This window comes from Myotis lucifugus, unplaced genomic scaffold (assembly GCF_000147115.1).
Source record: "Myotis lucifugus unplaced genomic scaffold, Myoluc2.0 scaffold_333, whole genome shotgun sequence".
NCBI classification, from domain to species: Eukaryota; Metazoa; Chordata; class Mammalia; order Chiroptera; family Vespertilionidae; genus Myotis; species Myotis lucifugus.
In genome coordinates, this window is record NW_005871381.1 from 1,106,791 (window position 1) to 1,132,968 (window position 26,178).

Below are 26,178 nucleotides of genomic sequence, written 5' to 3' on the forward strand. Positions count from 1 at the left end.
CCTAGATTCTTCAGCAGGGTCTCCCCATATCAACACTCAATTGCCCCCACCCTTCCATTTTCTTTCTTTTTTTTTTAAGAAAAAGGACTCTTTCCCCACAGATTCCTTCTAAGCCAGCCAGGCACAAATCTAAGTTCAGAGACAGGTCTCATGAACATCCCAGGATTCTGGGTCTCAGCCAGAATTCAGAGCCTGTTCTCCCTGATAAGCCTGCTTAGGCAAAGATTATACCCAAAACTTTAGAAACATTACCAACAGGAGGCTTTAAGATATCACCCTCAAACCTCTTTATCGTTGCTGGGAAGGGATGGAGAAAGTAGGCCAATCTTAATCACAAGAGAGTTGGCCAGAAAAGAGCAATAAATCTGAGGGATGACTGTGTATCCTCTGATCTACGTGTGCAGTTACACAGCCTCAATGTTGTTTTTCAGTTCAGATCGGATATAACTAAACCCTCCCCAGAAACCCATCTCTATGAAGAGCAAGCAATGGAGGTGCGTGCCCCTCTCCATGTGCTGACAAAATTACTGCCTCCTAGAACAAGAGCATTTCTTCTCATCTTGCAAAGTATGATCTCTTCTTTCTCAATCTCTTTCTCTCTCTCTCTCTGTCCCCCTACCAACTCCCACACTATGTGTCTCTACTTTAATGCTGATAAAGCATGTGTGATTTTCTCCACTGTTCCCTAACTGTAATGATGATTTCAACAAATGTTTAAAGTCCTATCATATGTCTAATATTGATATCATCCCCACCTCACTCTCTTTGGAAAGTTTGGGTTGTGGGCTCCCTCCTCCCCACCTCTCTCTCTCTCTCTCTCTCTCTCCAACCTGTATATCGAGAGAACTAGTTTATTTTTCTGATTTATTCCAAATTGCCCAATTTGACATGGTTTCGGGTGACCTTTCTAGATGACAAGAACATGACGTTTATTTCCTTGTCTCCATAGTATACTCAGAGCCCCCACTCTGAAGCCCCGGCGCTGATCCTTCCCTAATCAGCTGCAAGCAGGAAGGTCTTCTCTCTTGAATGTTCAGCCCTTTTATATTCTCAGCCAGTGAGAACCCACCTAGACTCTAGTTCACCTTGAGTCACATCTATGTGTGTAAGCCTAGCCACACACTGAGTTTCCTTCCGGTAAGAGCACAGCATCTAAAAGAAGTCTTTTGCTCCCAGTGTTCCTAGTTGGGGGTGAAGCTAGAGCCTTAGGAAGCTGCCTGAACAGTTGGTTGCTGCTCCTGCCCCAACCGTGCCCTACCAACAATGAGATGACCAGGCTAGTGTTCATTATAAATCAGTATCTCCAGAAACGTTCTCTCAGCATCTGCTCCAGTGGTTCATGACCATGGCTGCATTTTTAGGATTACCTTGTGACTTTCTAAATATATAAACATGCCCATGCTCAGGCTCCACCCAGACTAACTTTCTGGGGCTGAGCACAGGCACTGTTATTTGTAAAATGCTCTCTAGGTCTTTCTACATGCAGCCCAGGGAGACCATTCACTGTGTGCCATGTGCTGTCCTAAGTGCTGGGGATTCAGGGACAGAGAAAGCCCAGGCCCTGCTGGCAATGTGCCTGGGGGAAGACCACACAGTAAGGAAATGGCCACACAGTGTTCTCCCAGAGCGCTGAGGATGCTCAGAAAAGACACAAAGAACCCAACTGGGGGGAATCTGGGAAGATGTCCTGAGAAAGGCCCTGTCAGAATTAACTGGGAGGAATGTGTACCTGTTGTGCCCTTTGCTATAACAAGGAGGTCTTTGTTATAGGGTGCTTTTCTCTAATAGAAGTGCAGGCTAATAACAGCTCACTCAGCCTTATACCAGTATGTTCTTCCTACCAAGCTCTTTCCCTCGGCCTGTGTCAGTCTGGCCCTGCTCACACTGAGTCTTGGGTTTCCATCTGCTCCCTAGATTTCTGATTATAATCTTCTCCCAGTCATGATGTCTTCATGAAGCAGAACTCACTGCCTCTTGGAATGTAGTCAGCTCGTGGAGGGAGTTCAGTCCTTTGGGTCTGGTGAGGTCTTGATTCTCCCAGGCCCTAACCCTGCCAGTCAGCTCGCCCTTCCCATAGAAAGCAACCAGGATGCCTTTGAAAGCAGGTTCTTACCTGTGTCTGAGATGCCCCTTCCCCCGGTCACCTGCCAATCTCCTACTCAGTAGTCAAAAAACCCAGTTCAATCATCACCTTTGGGAACCCTTTCCTGACTCATCACTCAAAATCCCCACCTCACCTTAGGCAGGGCTGGTGGTTCTTCATTTTGAGTCTTCACACAATTTTATTTATATTTCTTGGAAGTAGGGGACCACAGCTTTTAATGTTTAATATCCAAAGGGTAGTATCTGCTTGACACAGAGTAAGTACTAAGCACATGAACAAATATGGGAAATGAATGTGTTCATGGGTAGATGGATGGATAGACATATGAAAGTATGGATAGATGGGTAGGTGGATGGATAGATGCATAGACAGATGGATGAGAGGATAGATGGATAGATGGATGGATGGATGGATGGATGGATGGTTAGACAGAGAGATGAAAGGATGGATGAATGGGTGAATGATATTGCCTAGGTGAATGATATTGCCTAAATTAACTTTATATATTATCAATTCAGAGTCTGATACAAAATAAAAAAGCAAAGATGCTGGTGATATATGTACTATCGCCTTCTCTTCTTTTATCCTACAACTAAGAAGATAAAGTATTGTAACTTATCTTCCAGAATAGGGTTCAAGCAGATAAATAATTAATCTCCTGGGGGGTTATTTAGGAAGATTATTTAGGAAGATTACAACTACTCCTCTCCAACCTTCTCTGAGTCATGGCATTCCTTGCTCCCAGATATGAAAGCGTCCCTCTGTTCCCTAAAGACTGGCTCTATTTACAGAAAAAGAAGTCTCCACTTTCCACAGAGGTGACTTTCAGACTTTGCTCCTTGGATTTCTAGTTCCTGTCCATGAGGCTCTTTGAGGCATATCTGTCCTTTATTACCTACTACAGTCATAGTAATGCTTGGGGAGGGGCATAAAATAAAATACTAGCTTTGCATTCATTTTTATATTTCTGATCCCTTACAAAAATGCATAGTATAAATTTAATGTCTAAAAAAAGTAAATTATCTCTCAGATTACACCTCTAAATTATGCAAAGCATTCTAGCATTCTTTAAAAACATTCATTATTTATTGCACAAACATTACCAAAAACAAAAATGAGATTATATACCCATCAGTCCAACCCTGCAACACATCTAACTTCTCATTCATTTATGATTCCTTCAAGTCCTTATCTGTGTGAAAGAAAATTTGTGTCCTGCTCTTTCCAGTTAACATGGCATAAGCATTTTGGTCAAAACCCTGTTTTTATATATCCTTTGAGGAGGGGTAGGAGAAAGGTTTAGATTTAAACAGACTGAACTCTGCCTCTGCCACTAATGTACTTCATAGCCTAAACCTATTTATTTAAACTCCTGTAAGCCTCAGTGTGTTCATAGGCAACCTGAGCATGATAACAATTTGCTCCCTGGATTATGGCAAAAATGAATGGACTTCTGTATATAAGGTGCTTTACACAGTGATGGACTTATAGCAGTGTTCATGAATGCGTGACTCACAAATAACAGTAATATTTCTTAAACCTGGATCTGTTTTGAATTAGAATACAAAGTATGCATGAATAATTAAGATAAAACACAAAACTGAATTCAATTTGGGCTCCACCCCTAGAACATTGAGAGGTTATAGTCACTCACCTAAAGTGAGTGATACTTAGGTAAAAACAAACAAACAAAACAAAAAAACTTGAAAATAAGAGAAACCCAACATCACTCTTTCATAGATATGTCTGAGTCACCTGCCTCAGATCACACAGACTGTCAGGACTAGAGCTGGAAATAGAAGTCACGTGTTCTCTAAAGCTGTGAAAACACTCTCAGACCAAATATCACCTTCTCTGTCACCACCACCTCAGCCAATACAGCGTGAAAAGCAGACATCACTAAATAATCAATACTTATGGGATTACATTGGGGCAAGAAGAAAGAAAAGAAGAAACATATATTAAGTATCAATATGATAGTCAGGATGAACAAAATATTATGCAGAGGTAAGCTGAGGCTCAGAGAGGCCATGACACTTCCCCAAGATCACACAGCTAATTAGCAGCACAGGTGGAATTTGAACCCATGTCTGTGGGCCTCCAAAGTTCATAATCTTTCAATTTAACTCAATGAAAGTCAACAGATACTTTTTGTGCCAGATACTGTGTTAGGATATGTCTGAGTCACCTGCCTCAGATCACACAGACTGTCAGGATTAGAGCTGGAAATAGAAGTCATGTGTTCTCTAAAGCTGTGAAAACACTCTCAGACCAAATACCACCTAAACAAGAGAGATGTAGTCTTCACACTCATGGGACTTATTGTGTAGATAAGGGAACCAATAGCTTGAAGGTGAGCAAAGTGTGATGAGTGTCAGGTAAGGTGAAGGACCTACAATGTTTGGAAACTATTCATGAAATGAGGACAGGTAACCGTGAGCCTCTGCTCTCTGTCCCAGGGTTCCTTTACACTATGGGTTAAACATGCGCACACAGACTGACCACCGTCATTGTGTGGCATTATTTCTGCAGGAAAATGCATGTTGAATTCTAAATTGATGTAGAAACTATTTGGGGAGCACAACAATACTCCAAGTTGGTACCTGCTTTGTATATGATGTTTAATGCAACAACAGATTTGCCTTTCTCATTAGGGTCTGTTGAGTATAAAAAATAAAATTAGTGTCAGTGTGTATTTGAGAAAGTTGAATAATTGAGGATGAGAGGATCAATCAAAACACAAAGATTAATTATTGAGCATCTGCTCTGACTTCGGCACTATGCCCAGGCAGTGTGGAAGTAGAGGAGAGATAGAAGACTGGATCAGCCCCATCCTCGGAGGGCATATAAACTAGAAGTAGGATACCCACATAAGAGCATGCCCAGTAAATTGTAGGCTATGACAAAATTCCAGGAGGCTGGGGTGGACACACACCTGTGGAATGCACTAGGTGGTTGAGAGATAAGGGGAATCCACCCAGTCTTCAAAAGACAGCTATGATCTGAATAGTCAGAGAGAGTTCCTGGTGGCAGTGGGAGGAGTGTTAACCATGGAGAAAGGCACAGGAAGGGGTGGGCCCTGAAAAATGAATAGACCATTGAGGCCAAGCACCAGAGTTGAGGAACACTGAGAATTAAGACCTCGGAGGTAGTTTTGAATGAATGAGCATGTTGTCTTAATCACCTTCGCATCCATGATGCCCAGAATGGTGCCTGACAAACAGTAGGTGCTCAGATAATGTTTTGTGAGATGGAAAGACATTGCCTTAGTTGAAAAGAAAAATAGAAAAATAACAGAAAAAGTGCTGGCCCTGTTTCAACATATGCTAGACATGCCTAAAATGACAAGAACAGATGTCAAACTGCAGATAATTAAGCACTTAATTCTATATAAAACCAAAAGTTTTCAGACTGCATCTGGGAGATTGATACAATAGGGCAAAAGGAATCTGGGATGGTTTCTTAATGGGAGGGGCAGTTGGGTTGGGTCTATCAGGAAAGGCAAAGTCTGGCTCCCAGGAGTCACAATTCAGGTGGGTGAGGCAGACAGCATAAACCTGCAACTCCATCACCTAGAAAACAATGGGAAGTAATTCGAGTAGCTTCATTAAATAATTCAACAAGTGTGCCTGGCTCGTGTGGCTCAGTGGTTGAGCATCGACCCATGAACTAGGAGGGCACAGTTTGATTTCTGATCAGGGCACATGCCCAGGTTGTGGGCTGGATCCCCAGTAGGGGGCGTGCAGGAGGCAGCAGATCAGTGATTCTCTCTCATCATTGATGTTTCTATTCCTCCCTCCTTTCTTCTCTGAAATTAATAAAAACATATTTAAAAATAACAATAATTTGGTGAGGGAAATGAAATAGATCGGTGGGCCAGATTCAGGTCATGAACCTCTAATTGGGGGGCCTCAGGACAACCACTAAATGCCCTCCATCTTGAGGAACCAGGTCAATGACAAAGAAAGAGGAAAGGATGAGGGTTGGTGGGGCAGTGAGAGACTGGTCTACCTGGAACACAGCATACACTGGAGACAGTCGGAAAGATGGGTGGAGAGGAAAGCTAAGTTGAGAGTGAATTCTGGTAGAGGAAAAGGCATTCATTAGAGAGTCAAAGACAGCTTTAGCATGTTATGTTGCTTGGAGAAACTGGGCTGGAATTAAACATTGCATTTTCTAACCTGTGCTGCCAAGTCAATTGTTTATGCCTATGGCTAATATTATCTGAAATCTCCCTGAGAAAATGTCCATTCTAGAACTCTTGGGTTGTTTTCTGGAAACTTTTCTGGTACAGTCCCTGGTTGTTGCCCCTGGATTGCGTGTGGCAGCTGGGGTACTACAGACAGAGCCGTGGATCAAAGGCATCTTTAAAAACCAAGCACTTCCTTTCACACTTACCATGCTTCTCTTAAGGATTTACATTTAGACCAGTTGGGCAAATCAAAGTTATAGTTCCCTCAGTAACTGTAACCTGGACCAAACATAGCTACATTTTTCTGCTGCTGAGCGGGCTTTTAACTCACGCTGCCAACTGTGAAGGGGAGATTTAATTCAGACATTATGTAGGAAATGCTTTTTGGAAAGCAAGTGGCTGGACCAGGGAAGGTTCAGTGTAAATGGCTGTTCCTTTCAACTCGTGCTTTTATGCAAGGATTCCCTGCAGACAGCAACCTTCCTCGGCATTCTTTCGGGGTGAACAAAAAGGTGCCTCTCCACACCTGCCAGCTGCCACGCTTGCGCATTCAGGTGCAGAGCCCAGCTTTCTTACCACAGGTGCTGGTATTGGCAAGAGGCACTACACAGAGCCAGCACTAAGGTGAGAGATCAAGGCTCCTGCCCATGGGACAAAATGTAAGAGGCATCCAAGAACTCAATAATCCAGACAAATCAAACTTAATGTCCCTGTTTAAAAATAAAAATTAATGCAAAAAATACATGATGAACAAAATATCAACCCATACTGCATGGAAATATTCTTTTTCTTGATCAGTGCATTTTTGGTGCCCCGTACACTTTGCCTCCGTCCCCAGGTAAGCTTCACTTGCCTCACCCTGGTCCTGGCCCTGGGAGGCACAAGGTGGGTATGGAATTGAGGGCGGAAGGGAGTGCACACAGGCCCTCGGGGATTTGGCTGCAGGCAAACTCCTTTATACTTTGGTCCTGGCAGATAAAGCAATATTGAAGAATATGTCAAGAAGTATTTCTAATTAGTGCTGACGGAGCAGAACACATTGGATTATTAATTTTATTGGGGGGAGTTCTGGTCAACCATCAACAAAGCTGTCTTTTAATTTTCCAGATGGATCCTCTGAGATTAACAACCCAGGGACCATCTGGGAAGTTTTGTTAAACCACTCACTCTCCAAGCCTGTCAAGCGAAGATCGGGTAACATTCAAGCCCCAAAAGTTGGCCTAGGAATCATGGCGTGGACAGGGCTGTCAGAGAGCCCAGGACAAGGCTGCAGCCCTGGGGGCCCTGTGGCCAGGACAGGCTCTCTGCTCCATCACACTCCCAGATCTCATAATTAGAAAGCATTCAACAAACCCCAGTTGAAGGATATTCTACAAAATAATAGACTAGTACTCTTCAAAAGTTAAGGTCGTGTGAAAGACCAGGAGAGCCCATCACATATTGGAGGGCATTTAGGAACTATGGCAACTAAACTCACTGTACAATCCTGAATTGGGTCATGGACCAGAAACTAGACATTAGAAGGAAACTGCCCAGTCCTGGGTGAGTGCACGCTGATGGTTTAGACACGCAATGGCCTAGTTGCTCACTTGATCACCTCTTGCTAGGCTGGAGCAGTTAACAGTGTAGAATCCTCTACTAAGGATAGTCATTTGTCTGCGGATTTTGTAGTTTTAACTGAAAAAGCGGAGAAAGCCCCTCACCTATCAGCATCCCTTCATGCTGGAACAGGTGTACTTTGGGGAACTGCTCATCCTCCCAATGCATTCTCTGTAAGTGGGCAAGCATCCCTTACACACCTCAAAATTAATCTTTAAAATGTTTTTTTATTTTGAAATGTCAGACTTAAAGAAAAGTGGCAAACGTAGCAGAAAAGGTGCCTATGTACTCTTCATCCAACTTCCCTACATGCTAACATCACCAGAGCGCAATGATCAAACCAGGAAATTCACAATGGCACAATACTACTTACTAAACGGCAGGCCTGATTCTAGTTTAGCCAGTTTCCTTCTAATGTCTAGTTTCTGGTCCATGACCCAATTCAGGATTGTACAGTGAATTTAGTTGCCATGGTTCCTAAGTGCCCTCCAATATGTGATGGGTTCTCCTGGTCTTTCACATGACCTTAACTTTTGAAGAGTACTAGTCTATTATTTTGTAGGATATCCTTCAACTGGGGTTTGTTGAATGCTTTCTAATTATGAGATCCGGGTTGTGGCTTTTTGGCATGATTCCCCACGTGAGTACATCTTGTCCTCAGTACATCTTGTCAAGAGGCACAGGATGCTGCTTTATGTCTTCACTGGGGGTGCTCTCTGTCATTACCTGGTTACCGTACGGTGGTGCCTGTCAGGTTTCTCCACTGTAAAGTTACTATTGTTCCTTGTGTCATTAATAAGTGGATACTTTGGGAAGATACCTTGAGACTATGCAAATATCCTGATTCTCCTGACACTTTAGCCCAACAAGTTTGGTATCCATAGATGCTTCTACCTTGTAACAATGATTACTGTGATGTTTGCTAATCAAAATGAATTTTATTCATCTTTGAACCCTATTTAAGGCCAAAGGGTCAAAACCTACTGAAGGGAAAAACAATACTGTCCCTGGGAAGTGAGCTTCTCCCACAGCTGTGTGGACTGAACATCTGGTTTAGGCAGTGCGAACCCGCAGCCCGAGGTCAATCTCCCCACCCCTCACCTGTGCAGGAACCTGGGCGCTCTCTCCCTGGTCTATGTAGGCCGCCACATTCTCAACACGGCTAGGAAAGAAGCCATTGCCAGTCAGTAAGAATTGCCATGGCAACTGAAGCATCCTTCTACATCTCTGCTCTAGGTTGAGTGTTTAGTCTGTCTGAAAAGCCGCTGCCTCCCCGGAGCAACTTCTCTTTGCTCGGTCCCATGAGAACCTTTAGGGCAGCAGAGCCAGGGCCACGGGAAGAAGAGGCGCATGGGCAGCTCCCCTGGGCTTGCCTTGTTTTCTGCAATTCCTTTGAGTCCCAGGCAGTGCTGTGTCGGCACATGTTTACCAGTCGGCACTCAGGAAAGAAAAACTAAAGGCCTGGATAGACAGTGTTGGCAATGCCGTGTGTGAGTCCTCACTGACCGTGGGTTTCAAGCTGCCAATGTGACGTCACTGAACACGGAGTTGGGAAGAGATGGGCAGCCGCAGAGCATTGCGTAGTATTCCCACCGAAGGAACCCACTAGATGCAAGAATCCAGGGTACAGATCATTAGAAAGCGATGTGTTTTGAGTATCTATTTGTTGCCTCTGATTTTAATTAACCTATTTACTTATAGATATTTATATAAATTTTTAATAATGGCAGTGATTTAATAAAATAACTCACAAGATTCCTAAAATGTAACGCTGGGTTCTCAGGAGCTGGTGTGAGTCAGCCCCAGCACACAACCCCCAGCAGTGACTATCCTGAGCCCCGAAGTTCTGGGACCCTAAGGAGCCCCTGGGAGGGAGGCTGGCTCTTCCCCCCACAGGGAACACTTAGGAAGTCCAGCTGCCCTGCAGGGACGCTTTGCTCTGTCTGCAGCATCTTCCTTGGCAAGCCTCCTCCGAAGCAGCTGGCGCCGCAGGCTGGGGGGAAGGGGCTGCCTCAGTGGGAAGGGCACAGTACCTGTTTGCCATTCTCCCAGGAGGCCACTGGGCCCTTTACTGCTCTTAGAAGAGAGACAGGGGTGCCTCAGAGGCAGCCTGGAGCAGTGGGAGGAGCAAGGAAGGAAGGACAGCGAGGGAGGAAGGGAAGCCACCGGCACTGGGTGTGGATTGTGTGCCAGCTGCGGAGCTGCCTGTGTTCACAGGTGCTTGTGTTCCCTGTAATCCTGAGCACCTGGGGAAGCAGCACCCCATTGCACAGAGAGATTGCATGACTTCCAAGGTCCCCAGCTAGGAAGAAGCGGAGCTCGGATGCAGGCCTTCTCTGCTCCCCACCATCACCCCAGCATACGACACAGGGTTCAGGACAGCCCTGGTGTCTGCCGGATGAGCATATGAATGCAATGTGGCCTGACTCCAGGGCCTGTGCACGCCCCTCCACCAGGGAACCGACACTGGGAAAGTGTAAATGCTCATGGTGGGGGGCGTGGCGTGTGGGAGGCGGGTGACTTTGGAGTGAGGTGGGGTGACTCCCTCCCAGCTCTGCCCTTTACTAACTCTCTGACCTCGGTTAGGATCACCCAGCCTCTCTCTGAGACTCAGCTTCCTCACTCATAAAACGGGATAATAAAGCCTACCTTGCCATTGGTGGCCAGAAACAAAGTCCTTATGACTTATGAGGAAAGACTTTACAGGCTCGAAGGTGCTGGGGGGAAAAGTGTATCAGATGTCACTGTCCATGAACGCATAAGATCGTCCCATTGGTCTAGCAAAGGCACATTGAATGCCATGGAAGCAGGGGATGAGCAAGGGAATAAAGCAAATGGCCCTGGATACAGCAAGAGAGTTTGATCTATTTCAACTGCAAGTTGGGGATTAATTAGCTGTTCTCTGCTTGGAATGCACCCCAGACAAAGAATTTCAGCAAGCCCTGTCTCCCTGCCTGTTATTAGAGATACGAGGGAGCAGATAGGATAGAATAAAACCAGCCGCTTTTGCACGGTGGTATTGATTCCTGGGAATTAAATGGTAATGCAAAGAGGAGGCATCAGCCTCCCTTCACGCCTGCATCAGGCAGGCTGCCGAGGATTATGAGAGAGCACGGAGCTCAGGGTGGCCGTGGGGGCTGCACTTCAGAAGGCACCCAAGCAGAGAGCTGTGGAGTCTGCTGCTCCCACACGTGGGCAGGCCAGGGCAGCTCTGGACCAAGAACACCCTCCAGGCAGACTACTCCCGTGCACGCCACCCCTGGGGACCTTAGCAGAGCTAAAGATGCTAATGCCCTGCTGCTGTCAATGCCTGGTCCCTTTTAAGAGAGGGGCATGCCTGGGGAGTGGGAGTGTGTGCGTGTTAAAAACTACATGCACCAAACATCAGACATGCTTATTCAACATATTGACAAATCACCTCTAGCAGGTGGGGGAGGGAGAGGGATGGGAGCAGGAGATAGGGATGAAAGGTGAGAAATACACAGACACCACACACACACACACACACACACACACACACACACACACACACAAGAAATAAGGAAGGGCCTGAACATACCCATAAGGATAACATGTCATAAACTAAGTGTGGTTCATTTAACCCCCTGTACCCGACATCCAAGGAAGGCAAAAGGAGGAAAAGGCATATAGCCCCTTAGACTCAGAGCCGAAGACCCAAGGGCCTGCTATTGATCTGGGAAACTCATACTTATTCATTCCTTCAACAGATAGTTTTGTGCAGCCACCGTTGGAGGGGTGGGGAGGGGAGGGCAGAGCTCCAGGGCAGATTGGTAGACCTCTCTCATCAGAGGCTCCTGGTTCCACAGGCAAGTAAGTCACAGAAGATGACACACAGATGCTACACGGAGCAGGCATAAGCTGTTCCTGGGACCACAAGAGATGGGATGCATTCTGGCAGTGCCAACAGCACCCACACAGCCCACAGGTGAGGGAGTGCTGGGCAGGTGAGGGATTGTGAGAATGTTAACGGAGCAGGAGGATGGAGAGGAAAGGGGGATTAGTATGAGGCTAGGCTGGAAGTATAAGCTCTGAGAAGGCAGCTAGTGAGATTTGCTCTCTGAGCCTCTGCGCTCAAGGCCTGGCAAGGGACACACAGGGAAGTGTGACAAAGCAGCCGGTGCTCTAATATCAGTCTGAACACATGGTTTGACAACCCAGAGAAGGAAGTCCTGAAACCTGCCAGGGGTGTGGGGTGGTGGGGGTTGGAGGGGAGTGAGAGGAAGAGGATGTGGAATGGAGAAGCTTTCAGAAGGGAAGCATTATTTGAGCTGAAGTTAAAAGGAGTTTAGCATCTTACTTGCCCAGAAAGAATGGGAGCTGGGGAGGACATTCCAAGCAAGAGAACATGCAGAGGCGAAAGCTCTATGTGTCTAATGGCGAACCTATGACACGCGTGTCAGAGGTGACATGCGAACTCATTTTTTTGGTTGATTTTTCTTTGTGAAATGGCATTTAAATATATAAAATAAATATCAAAAATATAAGTCTTTGTTTTACTATGGTTGCAAATATCAAAAAATTTCTATGTGACACGGCACCAGAGTTAAGTTAGGGTTTTTCAAAATGCTGACAGGCCGAGCTCAAAAGGTTCTCCATCACTAAGCTGATGAGTCCAAGTATGAGATTCCCCCATACCAGTCAGGACTGAAAGATGCCTTGGTAAGACCCACAGGTCTAGTCCATGGACTCCAAGGGTTTATTTTTTTAGAGCAGACGTTGTGCATTCTCTATGACATCCACGATGCAAATACTTGTACAACCACCTCCTTCTCTTCAGAATCTGGGGCCATCTTTCCCCGCTGTGTGACTGGCAGGCAGGGTACAAACAAGGACTCTCTTTTCCTTCCGAGGGATGACACATAAAAACAAAAAGCCTGTTTTAAGAGGGAAAACCAACTCTCTCCTGGTCTGGCGCAAAATTAAATTTTATGAGTGACTCAGCAGATGGCCAGGCACAGAACGAAGCCAGTGGGAAACTGCCTTTCAAAGCAACGGAAGTTGACAACTAAACTTGGCCGGGGAGGGGAGAAAGAGGGTTACTAGAGGCAGAAGTCCGACCTTTCACCCTTCACCCGAGCCTGTCTCTTTCCTATGCTGAGTGCAACTCACGCAGCTGAGTGAGGAAATTTAACACCATCATTAAAAAAACACCGACACCCAGGCTAAGGCGGACATCTGCCCTGAGTCATATGCCACCCAGGGTTACGATGAATAAAGTAATAACAGGGAACCAGCTTCCACATGCCAGGCCTGCTGCACTGGGGTGGAACTCCTGGAACAATGACGACCTATTGAAGACAAGCATTCTTTCCCGTCCCCCAAACACACAACACCCCCCAAAAGGAAGCTTGGCATCCTGCACTACAATTGCGAACTTTCCACACACGGTCTGTCCCTGGGCAATGGTTCCGTCGGGCAGACATAGTCTATGCTTGGGGAGGGCAGATGGCTATTCCGTGATGCCCACAAAGAACCACTAAACAATGGATGGCTATGCTGTTGTCAGCAGAGAGGATTCTAATAACCAGAAAAAACAATTCCAGGACATTCACCCTGGGAGGCTTTTTTATTTTTCTTCCTAATTTCAGATTTTGAGAAGTTGGTGCCTGTAGAAACCAAACGGCACATCCAACGGTCTGGATTCTCAAAGCCAGATCTTTGCACAGGCCATGTCCCCGCTGCCGCATGAAAATGAATGCAGGAGCACAAATGAATGGGCTTGAAGATTCTGCCATTTTACGGTTTATTAAATGCCATATTGCAAGATGGTAGGTTTTATAGACTGGAAAGGGCTCTTCAATTAGAAAGGTAAAGGCCTGAGGATGAGCCCAACTGTTCTTTTATTTCCAGGGAATACTGAAGATGGGGAAAAAATTAGGCCATATTGGAGCAGTGGTTCTTAAAGTGTGGTTCCCGGACCAGCACCATCCATATCACCCGGGAACTTGTTAGAAAAATAAATGATCAGGCCCCATCCTTCCAACTTAACAACCAGAAACCTGTTTTAATAGCTCCTCCAAGGCACTCGGGTTCATGCTCAAGTTACAGACGTGCACTGAGCTGTGGTCCTCACCCTGGCTGCCTGTTCTTGTCACCTGGTAAAGTTGTCATTGAGATGCCCCCACCCACCCCAGACCAATTAAATCAGAAGAACTGGGACTGCAGCCTCGGCTCTACTGCTTCTGCAAAGCAGCGTGGGTGATGTAAATGTGCAGCCCGGGTTGAGAGCCACTCTGTACCACAGCAAGAGAGATTTAGATTAGATACTTGGGATTTCTGACTTTCCATTTCATTCAAAGTAATCATGGCTACTGAATGAATTTCTGTCAAAGAAAAAGCTCTTGAGAAGTGGAGAGATTTCCATCTTAGAGTTGGTGAGGTTAGTCAGAAGCTCCAAAAGTATCCAAATCTTGTACCAAACCCAGTGGTAATACAAGTATTTAAAAACTCATCTAGCAACCAGGTGCTCCCCCTGGGGAAAGGGCTGGCAGTCCCCACAGTAGGAAGTCATTATGGAAGCTGTGCACTGAAGGCAGCAGAGAGAGAAACCATGTCTCTCACACACCCCCAGTCCAGATGCACAGTCCCCCAGGGGAGCTCAGAGCCTCGCACTCACTTCTCTGCTTTGAAGGCCCACGACCTAGGGTGTGTGAGACATCGCCTCTTCTTACCAGTGTCTGCTGTTACCCAATGTGCACAGTGATGACCACCTGTCAGGATGGAAGTCCAGGGGGCCACTCCCATGGGGTGGGCAGAATCCCCGCATCACGGCTTAACTAATAAACTGTGAGCTGAGGCCAGCCTCCCCTAATCGGGCAATTGGCAGCTAGCCCATTAAAAGTGTGTTCCTCAAACTGGGGTCCTCTGGCACAGTCCACACAAAAAGGGCTGTGAGCATTACTGAAATAAAGGAACACTGTAAATTCTTTTCAACAGGAAGAGGTAACATTCTGTGGAATGTTTCTGGAGAAATATTAGGCCTACCTTCATGTCCCTACACTGTGAGAGTTAAGACAAAATTCTCCCTTAAAAAGTTTTTTGTAAAGATCAAATAGCAAAGACTAGGGCAGGTTCAACAACTGGCTCATGAGTGTATATATGAAAACTCCACCATTATCATAACATCACGGAGTGAATCTTGAGTAGCCAAGTTTTTGGGTATTATACACTCGCTCCCCAAGGAAAAGGGTGAGGATAGAAAGAAAAGGAAGAGACAAAGATCAAGCTTTTGCATCCCCAATGCCTATCACTATGCAGACTTTGGAGTTGGACCAACTTGGGTTTGAATTTTGACCATGCAATTTATTTGCTGTCTATAATTGAACATTAAGCTTATGAATTTCAGGTTTTTCATCTGTAAAATGAGGATAACAATCTTGGGCACTGGTTAAAGTGAGCAGAACGAAGGAATGGATTGCATTCAGCACAGTGCCTAGGAAATAGGAAATAACATAGCATCTGTGATCAGTAATTATTCACCCTTGAACACCCAACTGAAGCTTCACTATCTTGGTGAAGGCTTCCTTGACAAAAATGTTTACACACACACACACACACACACACACTCTTTGTGGCTCCAGACTCCTAGTATGCATGTAGATTTTAGTTGTTAGGTTATATTGCAACTGCTTACTTATATGTCTGTAAAGATTTTCTTAAGAGACCATGCCTTTTATACCCAATTCCTGGCACACACCTGGTGCATCATATACTATACAATGAGTGAATGAGTAAATGAATGAATGAATGAATGCTTGAAGAAAGCAAGAAAACTGCTGCATTTTCATAGTAATGAGATTAGAGGAAGCTTACTAGTAATTAGGAAAGCAAGAATGACACAGAAGAGAGAAACGCAAAGAAATTGATAGTAATGGTTGACTATGGGATATGAGCAGTGAAGGAGCATTGTTCTGCAGAGTTTTCTAATTATAGTCTATCACAGATAGAGTTCATCCAGAAAGTCCTTCTCTGAGAATTTTCTGGGAGTGGGGGTTGGGAGGGAGGAGGAGGAAAGCTTACACTAACACTTAGAAAAGACTTATTTGATTGTTTGGTTTTACCCTGTCCTCTGAAACCAGCCCATCCAGGGCAAACACCTCCTGGACATCACTCCTGAGCAATCTGCTCATCCAGAATGACTCTTAACCATTTTCTCCATTGCAGGGCTAACTAGAGAAATAAGATTCAATCAGCGAAGAAAGCGGTAGGAGGTTTTTCTCTTGGCCATGTAGGCATGGGAAACTGCCCCTCCTGCCCCTGCAAACCAGGCTTTGGAAATGGACCAGTCATCTAAAAAGCCTGCAATATGTATTACCTACACCACAAGACTGTCTAATGAAAAATATGCCCACAGAATGCTACACGCTCAACCCCTATCCCCAGGCCATGTTTCACAGTCATGGGGGTTAGTCCCTGGAGAAGCAGGCCCGCTGAGCAAGCCATTGGCCTTCATCTTTAGACTTCAATTGCCATTCGTCAGCACAAACATTTTAGAGCCTCATCAGCTAGGCCCTCGTCTGCGTCCAGGATATCTCTGTCATCGCGAGCACTCACCGCATCCTGAGAGCTGAGCACCTCCAGAATGCTGTTGAGTAGCTCCACGCAGAACCTCTTCTCCTGCAGCTGCTGCTGGGACCCGTCGTCCTTCTGCTCGAGCAGCTCCTTCAGCTCTCTGGTGATGACAGGAAGCAGGATGTCCCGGCATTCTGGAATGAAGGCAGGGGAGATGTGCTTGAGCATCCTCATTGCTTACTTTCCTTTCCTTGTTATTTTTAGAAAACTTTTCATTAAATAACTAATTCAAGAATATAGACTCCTTGTAAAAATGTTAATGTTAAAGATTAGGTTAAGATTCCCATAGAAAGTCACTCACCATTCTGGTCCCTCCCCCAACCTGTTCGGACTGGCCATAAAAACAGAGCTAGAGAATAATTAAGACCAGATTGTGTGTTTTTCCTTAAAAGTTCATTCTGTTGGGATTCTAGTTGTGATACCTCCATTTGATTCCATCACAAAGATATGAATCCCAGAGAATAGGCCAGTTTGGAGATTTTTAGATATTAACAAAGATCTCCTTGGGAAGTCACTAAACTTTAAATTCTAATTAAAATTGAGCAAAATTAGTAAATTCCTATGGAAAAGTCTAGTAGAGAGCTCTCCATCCTAGAAGTGTTTAAGCAGAGGTAGTTGATTATGGAGAGGCATTCAATGTATCAGATGAGCCCAGCCTGTGGCTCAGTTGGTTGAGCATCATCCCATGCACCAGGAGGTTGCTGGTTTGCACATGCCCGGGTTGCAATAGGGGACATGCAGGAGGCAGCCAACCGATATTTCTCACTGATGTTTCTATCTCTCTCTCTCTCTCCCTTTCCCTTCCTCTCTCTGAAATCAATAAGAAAGCATATTAAAAGATGTTCTTAAAGTATCAGATGTAGGGCTGAACTGAATGATTGTTAAAACCCATCAAATATTCTATGATTCCAGACAATATCGGTTCAGAGGAAGTATCAGGAAGCAGGACATCTTTGCAGGGGGAAAGGCAGTGGACATGTTTACACTGCTTACAAACCACTGTGGCTGTGGGCACTGCCGCGGTTTACCAATCTGAAAGTCATCTACTTTACAGATCAAAAACCGCATCCCCAACAAGACAAAGCCTCCTGGTGCTGAGAGTCAGTGAGATTTGAGCCGAGGAAGCCATTAATAATGGAGCCTGTTTTTCGGAAGTACTTTTGTCTTCTTGTGAACCATGATTTCTCAGAAACGTCTGGCTCCTCCGTTTGGAGATGAAATGATTTTTCTCCTTTGTAATTGGAGCTGTGAAATCCTATTAGTCTGTAAGGCTTCGGGAAACAGCATCTCTAAATTGCAGCTTGATTGTCAAGCAAACAAACACAAATGATTTAAAAGATAAATATTGCAGAGCCTCAGATCAATCTTTCTAGGCAGAGGCAATGAGTATGAAAGACCTGCAAACCCAGCCTGGGACCCAGTGCCTGACACAAGCTGAAGACCTGCCAGCCAGTGACAAGCCTAAATTGCAATTCAGACCAGGTACCGAGGAGCCTGCAGAGCTACTCAGCTCTGTGTTTTCATAGAAAAGAGTTTTCATGTGTCAAAGTGGCTGCAGAGAGGAAGCTGCAGTGTTCCTGGGCCCTGCTTTCTTTCCAGAAAGTTCTGTCCTGTGGTAGAAGGTGCTAGCGCCTGAATGCACAGCTCTCCTGAAATGTGACACGCTTTTGCAATCATTTCACAGCCCAGGGACACTGCAAATAAGATGCTCCTTTTCCTCACCTCTTTCTCCCCAATATCAGCCCCACAGAAAGAATGAAATGGAGATCCTTTGTCCACTTTGGAAAACCACCTTGAGATGCATCTGGCTAAAAAGCACCAGTGGCCATGGCCACAGCCCTAGGAGGGAGACACTCCCGGGGACACCTCCCAACTTTCCATCTGTGCACAGGCCTGCTCCTGCTCCTCAGCTCCCTCTCAGGGGGAAGACATCCCCATCACACTGTCAACCAGCAAATTTGATTCCTCCTCGCTCTCCCCAACATCCACTCCACCATGAAGTCATATCTACCTCCATCTCCTGTGCCAAGTCTCCCACCCTGGCCTCCCCACTTTCAGTCTCAGGAGCAGAAATTTCCCCCAAACAGTAGCCTGACCACAAGGCGCCTCCTTGAAGTTTCTCAGGCGTCTCCTATTGCCCTGAGGGTGTTTGGTAAGCTCTTTGTGACCAAGCCCTTCTACCTGTCCAGCCCCCTCTTCCCATGCTACCCAGCCCTGTCTGTCCTCCTGCTGTACCTTTGTACGTTATTTCTTTGTCCATAATGCTCTTACCCACCCATCTTCTCACTAACCGCTTCCTACCCTCTAGATCAGTGGTTCTCAACCTTTTGGCTCTTTAAATACAGTTCCTCATGTTGTGACCCAACCATAAAATTATTTTTGTTGCTACTTCATAACTGTAGTGTTGCTATTGTTATGAATCGCAATGTAAATATCTGATATGCAAGATGGTCTTAGGCGACCCCTGTGAAAGGGTCGTTCAACCGCCAAAGGGTCGCGACCCACAGGTTGGGAACCGCTGCTCTAGATCTTCACAGAGATGCAAATCCCCTTGGACAATATTCCTGACACCCACCTCTGATCTGGGTGACCCTGTTCTGTGCTCCTGTAGTGCCCAGACTTGACTTCTGCCTCACCATTTGTCACCCTCTGTGGTCATTGTCTATGTAACAGAACAAGTGAGACTCTTATCATCCCATAAATAAAACTGTGGCCTGAAGCTGAAAACAAAAGGTGTAACTGCCTCACATTCTAAATTCATATTGTCTCTGGAAGCTGGGGTACACCATCATCCCTTGAGGATTTTGAGAGGTATGGGTTCAGTATGAGCCCAGAACTGAGGGAGGGTCCGCAGAGGCCTGTGCATGGAATCAATGTCCACACACAGAAGCCACCTCCCTGAAGCTGAAACCAAAAGAACCACCCATAAAATCCATGAGGATGAGACTGGCACCCCAGGCACATCCTGGTTCCACCAGCACAATGAGGAGACCAGAAGCATTCTGGAGCCCCTCTCGTACTATTGGAGCAAGGTTAAAGACAGTCACATCTTCAGTGTGGTCACCCCCTTTCTAAGCCTGCCCCTGGCTGCCTGCACTTGAAATTTCACTCCGCTCACAGCCAGCCCTTCCTTCCTCGCCGGCACCGGTTAATCCCCAGGTTAATCCACTCTTCACTCCTGCTCGATTTTCACAGGCTCTAAGGTGAAACTCATTCTGCTCCGGCTGAGTTCCTATTGACTGCAAGGAAAATTCAGCTCAGCTCAACCCTCTTGGGGGAAGGTGAGGAACTTGTGGCTGTCAAGGATCACCCTGCCCTCGCCCCAGGCCTTTTGGCAAACAAGTAATTGAAACTCCAAATTCTCCCGGGCAAGATCTGAGCAGCCTAAGTGCAGCTCTGCTCGGCTGCTTTTTCTTCACGGGCTTGGGGAGCATCTGTACATGTCAGAGGCCTCTTGGTCCCATCAGCCAGACTCGCAGAGACCTCCACAGACACCTCTCCAGTCTGATGGATAGCAATTTCTTCTTACAACCTCCCTCCTCCAGCCGGTGGGACAGGGAGAAAAGCAATTCCACCCACCAGGAAATCAATAACTATCCACAAACTTCATATTCCAGATCAGGTTACAAGCCTCTTACAACTCTACTAGTGTTTCCCCTAACGCACTCTTCACGATTCACTTCCCCACCTCCCAGAAAACATGCCTAATTATAAGGTCCAGAACCATCCCTCACTCTTCTCCTGATGAACCCCAAGGGCCAAAACACATCTCCCCAGATAAACCAACTCAGCCCACTTAGGAGACCTCAGAACTCGGCAGCTGTAAAAATCCTGGTCAGATATCCCAGGGAGGTGAAATCCCAAGAAAGAAATGGACTTCCAGAACTTAATTGTAAATACTCACTTAAAGTCCAACCCAACTATTGCTTTTACCATACATCCATTATCCTTAGCATAAAACATGCCATTGTACTAAACCTATAAGCTAACGCCCTACAATAAGTTGGTACTTGCCATTCAGACGCACAGTGACAGCAGGAACAGTAAATCGATATGTAAGTCCTGGAACCTTTAAGAAAATGTATGTTTATGTCTAAAAATGTCTGATTATAAATATAAATTATAAATTAAAATTTACTGATTATAAATATAATGTGTAAGCTCTGATAATCTACATGCAACATATTTATATTAATGAATAGCTACTATAGCAGGCACTGTTCTTGGAGATATTATATGCTATTTGGGGTATCAGAAATAATTTAAGAAGGTATTCATTGTCTTGGATTAGAGTCTCCAGAAGCAAGCTCTAAGATGAAGCCTGGGTGAAGGTGACTTACTTATTAGGAGGTGTTTCAGAAACCTCTGGAAGGGCCATGAGGGAAGGAGGCCAGGCAGCGTACAGAGGCAGGCAAGTCTCACATCGGGAGCTCCGCAGACAGCGTGGGCCACAGGGGCAGAGCGGCAGGAGTGGTGAAACCTTGGGGATGGACAGCCCCAGGCACTGTGGGTGCTCTAGGTGCCCAGGCGAAGCAGGCCCTCACGGCCGGAGGGCAGCCCTGCGAGGCTGGAGCTGGTTGCTGAGGGAGAAAGCCTTCCTGGAGCTATGCACAGAAATGATCGTGGATCCCAGGAGACCTGGGCAGATCCCTGAGAGCTGATGCTACAGAAACAAACACTGTCAGCTGCCCGCAAAATAGTGAATGGGGCAGCGGGAGACTCAGGGGCTGGAGTGAGCAGGGAAGACTGCCTCACGTGAGCAGTCAAGAAGGCCTCCCTGAGATGGAGACACTTGAGCTGAGACCCAGGGGTGAGAAGGGAACTACCTACAAGGATCTCAGGGACAAGCATCCCAAGCAGAAGAAATGGCATGCAAAGGCCCTGGGGTGGAAATCTGCTTAGCTTGTTGGAGGGATAGCATATGGAGGTGAGTGTGACTGGAATTATAGGAAATGGGGGGCATAATATGAGACAATAAACTTGGAGAGCCTGACTGGGACCAGGTCTCATTAAAACCCGTGGCCCATGGCACGGAGTTTGATTACTAGGTGGAGATAAATATGTTTTGTTTTTGTATTTTTATGAAGAGAGGAAGGAGGGTCTAGAAAGAGAGGCATGAGAACACTGAGGAAGCTTTTTGTAGAGGGAAAGAAGAGGTATACTATTGATTGAGCCCTCACTCTCTACCAGGCATTCTCTCTATGAAGAAGTATATCATTATACCCATTTTAGGGATTAGAAAACTGAAGCTCAAAGAGATTCAGTAACTTACTTAAGATCACACACCTAGAAAGTGGCAGAGCTGGGGTTTAAACCCAGGAAATATGATTCCAGAGTTTGTGTTCACATCTACTAAGCTCTCCTGCCTCCTTACTGTAACAGTAAAGGGGAGAGAAGATAAAAGTTTGATGAGTTAGTGGTAGGAGAGAAATGCAGAAGTGGACATAATTGGGGTACAGTCTTGAGGCAGTGTCAACACAGCTTGCTGATGAATGAAATGTGCTGTACAGATGTGTATGCACATGCATTTTGAGCATGTGACTGAGAGAATCATAGATTGATTTTAGGGCTTATCAAATCAGGATCTACTCATGGCGATCATTCCACCACCTCAACTAGCAAGTAATGAAAGGCTTCCGTTGACATTTCTCTCATGATGTGGAGTGGCTACAGACATGGCCTGACAGCTACCTACACTTGCAGCTCCCCCTCACACCTTCCAAGATCATGTACCCTGCCATTGCTGACCATGCTGCCATGGCCTCCTCCCTGCCAGCGCACTCATTCAACCACCAACCAGCTCCATAGAAAGAGCTTTTAGGCCAGCCGTGGGCAAACTACGGCCCGCAGGCCGGATCCGGCCCGTTTGAAATGAATAAAACTAAAAAAAAAAAGACCGTACCCTTTTATGTAATGATGTTTACTTTGAATTTATATTAGTTCACACAAACACTCCATCCATGCTTTTGTTCCGGCCCTCCTGTCCAGTTTAAGAACCCATTATGGCCCTCGAGTCAAAAAGTTTGCCCACCCCTGTTTTAGGCCCTAGCTGGTTTGGCTCAATGGTAAGATGTCGGCCCTGGGTTCGAGAAGGGTTCCAGGTTCAATTTGGGTTAAGGGCACATACTTTAGGATTTTCCTTGGTGGGGGCGCATGCAGGAGGCAACCAATCTACATATCTCTCACATATCAATGTTTCTCTCTCCCTCTCTTCTCTCCCCCTCCTTTCCACTCTCTTTAAACATCAAGGGAAAAATATCCTTGGGTGAGGATTAACAACAAAAAAGAAAGTTCTTTTAGGAAAACAAAGGTGCAGATATGGCCAACTGAGTCATGACCCCAAATTTGACTTGTGCCCTAATGCTTAGGATGATTGCCTTTGCGATGCCATGCCAGATGAGTGTAGCTCAGCCTGCTAGCACACTGCCTCCCCCACCTCCTCACCCTGGCTCACAGAAGGACACGCAGAGGAGATGGCTTGGGGCTGAGCCAAGTAGCTTCTATACTGAACAAATCTGGGAAGGCTTGAAAAGAGGGTTCCCATCAAAGCAACGTGCTCCATTTCACATTCACGCAATAGGAGAAATGAGTCATGGTAGCTTTTTGACTGCAAGGAGTTGTGTCTTTTATCCCTTGACCCCATTTGGTTCCAATTCAGTGACATCTGGCATTCGAATCAATTTATAAGCACTTAGGACACCTGTTATAACAGGCTTACATCCTTACCCCTCCAGGCTTATCACTGCAGACCCACTGCCTCTCTCTGCATCACGCTACACAGGATCCCTTAATCCCTTCACCCCAGCTTCTGTTCCCTCTGGAGACTTATGCGGTTGCCTGGCTCCATGAATTTCAATCTTTACTCTAGCAGTGGTTCTTGAAATACCGCCTAATAAGTAAGTCACCTTCCCCCAGGCCTCATCTTAGAGTTTGCTTCTGAGAACCCAACCCAAGACAATGAATATCTTCTTAAATTATTCCCACCTTCAAACCTTTCTAAGCTAGTCCATGGTCACATACATACCTGAGTTTTCTCATCAGTAGGAGTCATGATAACAGATATATTTTCATAAAGGACAGAAGCCATTTCCTGGAAAGCCATCGCAAGTGAGCAGAAGTGGGAGAGTGGAATATTGAGTTTGAGAGACACGCAATGTGTTGTGCTCCTGCTGGGTTGCAGGCACCATGTTGGGAATGCATTTGATCCTATCCAAACCTGTATATTGCATTGTCCCCACTTTACAGGTTTTCCTAACCTGTAAATTGGGGACAAGAGCTTGCCCAGGGTCACAGCGTGACCTCTTAACTAGTGGGGCCACAACAGAGGCTAGATTCTGACACAGACCTGCCCGACTCCAGGGCCAACATGAATCCAACCTCATTCACAGGCTCCTGGGTGCAGACAATGACTCCCAACCCCTGGGCTCAGCAGGCTTGAGGCAGCCACCCTTGAATTTGCTGGGTCCCATAAGCTCTTTAAACAGAAAATTAAAGACTCTGGGTGGTTGGTTTGATTAATGTCTAGCTCAATTAAAAGAGAGCAAGTTACAGTCCCAGGAAAATAAAAAACAAACAGAAACCCCAGTCCTAGAATTCAACAACAGTGAGCATTCATCAACTCCGTGATTTAGTCTTTAGTCCAGCCACTCATTTCTTTCATATCTTTTAACCATCTATTCAGCTACTCATGTCACTGCAGCTGACTAGCCAACAGCGATCATGACCCTCCAACCTTTCACCATCTTTCCCTCAGAAGACAGTGAGAGCCTGGGGTGAAGTATCTAATCTCAATCAAGTCACGTCTGCCACAGTTCCGGGCACAATGCCTGTCACGCAGTGGGATCCTAACAAGCATTAGATGAATAAATGTCTGCTAATTTCAGAGCGAGCCCTCTCTGCTTACACTTAAGGCAACTCTCAGAATTAGAACTCTATTTAGTGTTGAGTTATTTCAAAATTTATTCTTCTGTGCTGTCCTTGAAGAAACAAGACCTTGGTGTTTCTTCACCTTCACCCCTGCCCTGAGCACCCATTCTGGCAATATCTTCTGGTTCTTGGCTTCCCCCCTAAGGGAGGCAGGTATGGGGAAATGGGTACAACTCTGGATTCAGAGTTTACAGACCTAGGCTTGCACACAGCCTTACTACTGCCAGGCTGTGTGACCTCAGACAGGTCATTTTACCTCCCTTCCTCCAAAAAATAGGGATTGAAATGGCTTTTTCATGAGAAAGCATTACACACATTCAGTTGCAGCTACTATGTGTAACGTGGCATGGGATCTGTGCTCTCCCTCAGACGTTCCTGGGTGCAAAACCGAGCATGCTGGAAGTGCAAGGTCCGTTAGCTGTAGCTGACGCACACACTCGACAAAACACCTGGTCCAGGCTGGAATGAAATGGACTGGGAGCTATTATCTGTATCATTCACACAAAGTGCGCTTTGTCTGAAACACCAGACTCGGAGAATTGAGTTTCAAGAGGCGGGTATAAATTGAAATAATTGGGGAAAATGCCTGGGATCTTCGTGTTCCCTTTGTGTGTGGATAGACAAGAAGAGCTCAGGCAAGCGTTCTCAGAGCATCCTTTTACATTTCTGCTTACAGCTTAGAATAACAATGCCACTTACCAGCAATCCTCAAGCCACACTCAAACAATCCTATATCATATCACTGCAATCGCAAAACTTACAAATATAGAAAAGAACAACAAAACAAAAAACAAAACAAAAACAAAAAAAAACCCACAGCAGTGTTTTGGATCAATATGAGCAGCCGGTATTCCATTTCTGGGGAAAGCGCACATTAAAGGCCTCTTGTTTACATTTTAAGGCTAACAGAGGGGCTCTTCATTTCAGAGAATTAAATGAGAAAATTCCCCTGGATTCAAGCATTAGCAAAATGGAATGGTTGCGTGATTGTTTGCAATCATCTTTCCCTCACCTTCCCCATAACAGTGCCAAAGGCGAGGAGGCTGGGGTCCTGTGCATGGATAGCCCCACACACGTAAAATCTAGTGCTGTTTATTACAAAGGGAAAACAGAGAACCAGCTGAAGAATTGGAAATGCACTTCAAAGACGCAGGAGGAAAATCATTGTCATCCCTCCCCCCTTTAAATCAAAATGGAAATGGGGGAATGTCTCCTTCTGGCCTGGTTTTCTTTCTAACAGGACTCAGCAGAGAAGGTGGAGGTTGGAGGCAGCCTGAGGGGGCGGGGGCTTCTCCTGCTTCATTTCTCCATCGTGCAAACAAGCCAACAGAGCCCTCCCCTGAAGGCCCACAGCAAAAGCGATTTCAGAAATGACTCACACACTTAGGCCCACTGTTTAAATGGAAGGATCAAAGAGATTCTAAAGCGAATGAAGAGGAAACTGGTTTAGTATGAGAAGGGAGGAAATAAAGAGAATAAATATCAGTCAATGACCAGTAATGAGCTTTCTTACAAAGAGAGGACAATACATGGCCCTTGCCCATGGGCAGTCTAAGTGTAATAAAGAACCGGTCAACTGGCAGGACAGTAGAGAAGCACACATAAAATGAAACAAGCTGGGTTTGCAAATACGCTCAGTCCCTGCTGACAAATCTCAAATTGTACTTTTATAAAACGGACATTAATATTATATGTGGGGCATGACATGTTGGTCTATTTATTATTGGTATGTGTATTTCTTCATCTACTCTCTTAGTTCATAAAG

The 26,178-nt window shown here is 45.7% G+C and overlaps 1 protein-coding gene across 1 annotated transcript in view; it reads right to left on the bottom strand.

The window, feature by feature from the left end:
* DOCK2 (dedicator of cytokinesis 2) overlaps positions 1-26,178 on the bottom strand; it is a gene marked incomplete at its 5' end in the record, with an annotated part of 352,195 nt that overhangs the window by 240,629 nt on the left and 85,388 nt on the right. The window contains 1 exon segment of the mRNA XM_023764503.1: positions 16,470-16,621. Within this exon segment, the coding sequence (XP_023620271.1) occupies positions 16,470-16,621 (152 nt within the window).